Source organism: Sinocyclocheilus anshuiensis, unplaced genomic scaffold (assembly GCF_001515605.1).
Source record: "Sinocyclocheilus anshuiensis isolate Anshui unplaced genomic scaffold, SAMN03320099.WGS_v1.1 scaffold4110, whole genome shotgun sequence".
Lineage (NCBI taxonomy): Eukaryota > Metazoa > Chordata > Actinopteri > Cypriniformes > Cyprinidae > Sinocyclocheilus > Sinocyclocheilus anshuiensis.
The window spans coordinates 43,171-49,816 of NW_015543100.1; the positions used below are offsets into that span (position 1 = coordinate 43,171).

Here is a 6,646-nt window from a genome sequence, read left to right on the forward strand (position 1 = left end):
TTTCCCTACTATTAATGCTTAGACAATTTACACTGCACACGTCTGCGGTGCAATGTGGCTCTGATAGTCACTGAAGCTGATTACGGCCACTCAATGCTTGTGTTTATGTTTTTATACAGTCTATGGTTTATTCCAGCCGCGCCACGCACGTTTCTGAAGCGGCTCTCTTTGCTGCTTGTGTAAAAGATACACGCATAAGCCTCCTTTGAATAAATATAGCCAAAATCCCACCAAAATCCATTGGCATGACTTATCGCGAGAGGCAAAAGGTTACGTTTAAGTCTCATAACATTGGTTAATGGAAACGGCGTCATTTCGCAATACTTTTTTATCGACATTTATAAAATATCGCCAAAGTTTTGCGCAAATCTGTAATAGAAACGCGCCTATTGACTTGCATTTTATGAATCACCAAGAAACATGGATGTCACCTACATCATGGATGGCCTGGCCAAATTTTCATTTTTGGGTAAACGATTCCTTTAGATGCTTAAGTTCTTTAAAGTTGGTAGATTTTGATTAGCTGTCAATGTTTTTAACATTCATAGGCTGGAAAAATTCATTCTGAAAGTGATAGCAAAGATATTTTTCCTTTGTGCCATATGCCATTATCATTATAGTACATTATGGACATCTCTATTTAAATTAATTTGAATAATTATTAAAACATTATAGTGGTAGTCATGATTATAGTTGTATCCTTCTAAACCTGTATGACTTTCTTTCTTTGGTGGAACACAAAAAGTGAATGCTGGAAAAGAGCAGTATGAATATGTTTCAAAGCATCTCTTTTGTGTTCCACAGGAAAAAAAAGAAAAAAGTTTTTTTGGGTGAACTGTCCCTTTAAGAAGCACTTAAAAAAATTGTCTTGATTTACATGTCAGAAATTGAAATTATATTCATGTGTAGTGTCATAAAACATCAGTACATGTTCTTTTTCCTCTTGATCTGTAGCAAATTATTTCGATTCTCATTTGGTACCAGTTATGGCAGAACAACAATTCTGTTGCCACACTGTACATAAGTTACATTATGAGATCCCTGCTTCAGCGGCATCGACAGCTCTTTAAGATGTCTGTTAACCATGTTTGTCTTGGCTCTTTGTGCTTTTGCAGTGTAAATGACACTGTTGTTTATTTTTCCCCTCACAGTTCAGCCGTGGATCAGACCAGGAGACGTTCCGCCCCCTGGTGGATGATTTCAGCTTCAGAAGCAGCGCTCTGATTGGCCTGCTGGTGATTGCAGTGGCCATAGCGACCGTGATTGTGATCAGTCTGGTGCTGCTGAGGAAGAGGCAGTACGGCACCATCAGTCACGGCATTGTGGAGGTGAGTTAACGGTCACACTTGACGCTCCATCATTCACTCTTAGTGTTTTCAATGCTACCTTGAAGAGGATGGCGAACAGGCTAGACAGACTCTCTCAATCGCTGTGAAGGATAATGCTCTTGCAAGGACAAGTTTACTTCTTTTCGAGTTTATATACATTTAATTATATAAAATATTTAATGAATATACACGGCCATTGAAAGGTTTGTTGTCGGTAACATTTTTGAAAACAAAAGTTTTAGATAAAACCGTTCTTTTGAACTTCCTATTCATCAAAAAAAAATCTCATGATTTCCACAAAATTGAGCAGCACAACTCATTTCTGAAAGCAGTCGTTCACCCCAAAATGAAAATTTGCAGAAAATGTACTCACCCTCAGGCCATCTAAGATGTAGATGAGTTTCTTTATCAGATTTGGAGAAATTTTGTATTACATCACTTCCTCACCAATGGATCCTCTGCAGTGAATGGGTGCCGTCAGAATGAGTCCAAATAGCTGATAAAAACATCACAGTTATCCACAAGTGATGATTTAAAATTAAAATGCCTTAAAGATGGATTTGTTTTTTTTTTAAAGCGCAACTTTTCTCTTTACAAGACGTTAATTGATGGAGTGGAGTGGTGGGGATTATTGTGATGTTTTTATCAGCTATTTGGACTCATTCTGACGGCACCCATTCACTGCAGAGGATCGTTTGATGATCAAGTGATGGAATGCTACGTTTCCAATCTGTTCTGATGAAGAAACAAACTCAGTAATGCGTAATTTTTCTTTTTTCGTGAACTATTCCTGAAAAGAACACGTGACACTGAAGACTGGAGTAATGGCTGCTAAAAATTCAGATTTGCAATCAGAGGAATAAATTCAATTTTAAAATACATTAAAATAGAAACCAGTTATTTTAAACTGTAAAAATATTTAATAATATTACTGTTTATACTGTATTTTTGATCAAATAAATGCAGCCTTGGTCAACTTCCGAAACATTACAAAAAATCTTACTGTTCCTAAACTTTTTAATAGTTGCTTATGTTGTAGGTACTGATATCTTAAATCTTACTCTTGTGCTTCAGGTTGATCCTATGCTAACTCCAGAAGAACGTCACCTGAGTAAGATGCAGAACCACGGCTACGAAAACCCCACCTACAAATACCTGGAGCAGATGCAGATTTAGCCTTCATGGGGCGCTGTGGAGCTAGAGAGGGGTGAACATACTACTGACCAATTATAAAACTGCTCTCAAATCATTTCATGCATTTGAAATGCATATTCTGGTTCATTTAAAGAAACAAAAAACAGTGGTTTATTAATACTACTACTTCTAATACTGCTACTGTTGGAGCGCAATTTTATGCTCTTGTAACTTTTTATTTTATTTTAAAGTCAACTGTTTTAAATCAGGAGAACATGATTCTGCAAATTAGCCTAGAATTGATTTTCCGTCATTGAAATCGGAACGTATTGTAATGTCATTTTAAATGTTAATTTTATAAAGTTCAGATCTAGTCTATGGAGGTACAGCAAAGCCAAAACAATCAAAACGAGACCGCAGTTTGTCTACACCATCGCTGGCCGCCGGATATACTTCTTTTAAATAGATCGCTTGTATATGAAGGTTATTTGTAACGACTTAAATGTATAGTGAATCAGAAAATATGAAAAGAAAATCCTTAATTCATTTACTTTGCAATTATTAAAAACACACAATATATACATAAATAGAAAAAGTAGATGGTCAATTTATTCAGTCTTTTTTTTTTTTTTCTAGAGCTTAAATCTTGGCTGGGTTACAGGTTTAAACTTTGAGATTAAAGGACTGATATTCCCGGTCCAAACATCTGATACCATCGCCTGTGTAAGATACGATGAATGGTTCGAACTGAATGGCGTGACGGCCTGCCAGATATTTTGGCTGATTGTGAATGTAGAGGTGCCCAATTTCAGTAACATTTACTATGTCATTTGTTTTTATCTTTTGGTTATGGTATCATATACTTGGACCAATAAACGGTGTGGCCCCTGCACATGATTGGTTGGAAGGGCCACAAGGTTAGGGGCCTCCAGTCTCCCATATCACACTAAAATGTCTCTTTATTCTGAATTAATGTTATTTTTCCTGCCGTTACATGCACACACTCCAACGCTCCCTTTTTATAGTAAATCTGGCCTGATAAAATGTTGCATTCAGCTTAGGTTTATCGCAGTTATACTGTATTTTTATTTAATAGCTGCCTAATGAGAACTGGCATGGAGAGTTTTATCGTGTGGCAATACTTTGCACACATTGCTTACATCAAAGAGAGCATAAAGTCGACTGTAATTATACTACTACGATATATATATAGTTTATAGCTTAAGTCCCACAAGGACATACCCTTGAAAACCATGATTAAATGCAAAAACGCACTAACGTTACTCAGCTGGAGGCCAAGGCAAGTGTAAGAAATGTTTTGCATGTCCACTACGATGCAAGGAATAAATTGAGTCAATTTTTTTTTTTCTCTCGCTCTCTCTCTTCCCCCTTCTTAGCAATGTCTTTGTATGCCTGTATAGTTGATGCCGCAATCATGGCTTTTATCAAGGACAACCTGTGGTGTGCATTGTTCTTATATGAGATGTTATGATATATATTTTTAAGTTCTTTTATTTTCAATTTTTTTCCCCTCTTCCTGTGACAGTATTTCTGTGTGACTTTCACTATGCACCTAAATGGCTCCAATCTTGGACCTTGTCATTGCCTGCTTGATTGTGGAAATGGTCATAGGGGTGAGGGGAAAATAATACAAAGTTCATATATTAGAAGTAAAATATGGTTGAATCCAGTGGAAAATGGCTTCTTGGTTGCAGGTGGGAAACACATCAATAAATTCACTACTTCCATGTTGGTGTCATTTTTGTCTTCTTTATTCTACTACTTCTTTTTATACCAGTATAAAAAAATTTATGAATGTTCTTATATCTCATGAGTAGTCTGATTTCAGTTTACAATATAAATTAAAAGCATTTTAAATATGAAATATATGACTTAAAAATATAAATATCATTTTATATAAAATATGCATGAATTACGCTTGCATATTTCATAATGAAACATTTCATTTTTTATGTATACACATACATTTCAATACAAAACTGATTTTATTTACTTGGAAAATCAAAAGTAACAGTCAGTATGTGGTGTGGCTACAAGCTTCTTTAAAGGAATAGTTCACCCCAAAATGAAATTTGCTGACAGTGCACTTGCCTTCAGGCCATCCAAGATGTAGATGAGTTTGTTTCATCTGAACAGATTTGGAGAAATTCCATCACTTCCTCACCAATGGATCGTCTGCAGTGAATGGGTGCCGTCAGAATGAGAGTCCAAACAGCTGATAAAAACACAATAATCCACAAGTAATCCACACAACACCAGTCCATCAATTAACACCTTGTGAAACGAAAAGCGGTGTGTTTGTGATAAATCATTAGGATGTTTTAATTTAAACCATTGTTTCTGGCCAAAATACCGGTTCATAATAAGAATCCAGTGAAAAAGTCAACCCCCTGTTGTCCTCTCTCATCAAAATCCACCAACATGTTTTTGCTTGTACAAGTGCTTAATCTGTGCATATTTCTCTCCTAATTCAGACAACATGATTTCTTCACTGGAGGCAGCAATATTATGGATAAAGGACTTGCATTTTATCTGGAAGCAGCGTTTGAGTTAAAAATGTGTTCATGGTGGATTGATTTCTTGCAAACACGCAGCTTTTCGCTTCAGAAGACGTTAACTGATAGCCTGGAGTCGTGTGGATTATTGTGATGTTTTTATCAGCTGTATGAACTCTACATTTTCCAAATCTGTTTCAATGAAGAAACAAACTCATCTACATCTTGGATGGCCTGAGGGCGAGTACATTTGTATTTTTTGGGTGAACAATTCCGAACTATTCTAATGTGTAAATACTTGTATGAACATTCAACAAAGATTCAACAACTAAGAGAAACTGAAACTGCAGATTTGCTCTGTCATGCTGGAGGATCATGTCAGGATGAGTCTGCAGGAAGTGTACCACGTGAGGGAGGAGGATGTCTTCCCTGTAACACGATAAGCTCAGTCTGATGCGGTGACACAATGATGGACCCTCCACCTCCAAACCAATCCCGTTCAAGACTACAGGCCTCGGTGTAACTCTCACTCCTTTAATGATAAACACAAGTCTGACCATCACTCCTGGTGAGACAAAACCATGACTTGTCAGTGCCGAGCACTTTTTGCTAGTCCTGTCTGGTCCAGTGCAGTTTTAAGCATAAACTCTTGTTTTTCAATTTCTCAGAAAACATGTTCACATATTCAATCTGTATCTCAATTAGAAAAATACTGAGGAAGAATTTCCTGCAGTGCATGCGATATTTAATGCTATTAGTTGATGTATTTAAGACTTTCTGATTTAAGACCTTTTTAGACCTTAATTTATGAAATATCAGAAACCCTGAAAGGGGATTGTATATATTATTTGTGACCCTGGACCACAAAACCAGTCATAAGGGTCGATTTTTTTTTTTAATTGAGCTGTGTACATCTTAATAAATAAGCTTTCCATTGATGTATGGTTTGTTAGGATAGGACAATATTTGGCTGAGATATTTGAAAATCTGGAACCTGATGGTGCAAAAAAATCCAAATATTGAGAAAATTGGCTTTTGAAGTTGTCCAAATGACGTTCTTAGCAATGTATATTACTAATCAAAAATTAAGTTTTGATATATTTACGGCAGAAAATGTACAAAATGTCTTCTACTAGTTTCTTTACTTAACATCCTAATGATTTGACCCATACAATGTATTGTTGGCTATTGCTACAAATATACCCGTGCTACTTAAGACTGGTTTTGTGGTCCAGGGTCACATTTATGTATTATTATATAATGAATATAATTTATGTGTTATATATATTACACATTTATATGAAACATATGTATATGTGCATAAATGTACACAAGTGCTTGTGTGACGCGCTTGAAATGTTATTGGCACGCCTGGCACGTTCTCTCATTTTTTTTTTTCATTGGACGGCCTTGAAGACGTTTTATTTTTTTCATTGGTTGGGAGAAATGGCGGAAAATTCCCATTGGCACTGTGAGGAAAATGGCATACGAGCATCAAATGCCAATTATCTCTAAATGAAAACCAATTTACACATTGTAAATCAACGTTCAAAATAAACGACGCGGACTTTATCCAGCACAGCATATATGCCATTTTATCCCTATCATTCCTGAAAATCTCCATCGATATATATATATATATATATATATATATATATATATATCGCA

The 6,646-nt window shown here is 35.9% G+C and overlaps 1 protein-coding gene across 1 annotated transcript in view; it reads left to right on the forward strand.

The window, feature by feature from the left end:
- Positions 1-4,210, forward strand: part of LOC107694714 (amyloid-like protein 2) — a 32,355-nt gene extending 28,145 nt beyond the window's left edge. Inside the window, exons 14-15 of the mRNA XM_016494404.1 lie at positions 1,152-1,328; positions 2,403-4,210. Coding sequence (XP_016349890.1) covers positions 1,152-1,328; positions 2,403-2,504 — 279 coding nt within the window. The 3' untranslated portion in view covers positions 2,505-4,210. The remainder of the gene's footprint in view (positions 1-1,151; positions 1,329-2,402) is intronic.
- Positions 4,211-6,646: the final 2,436 nt, after the last annotated feature.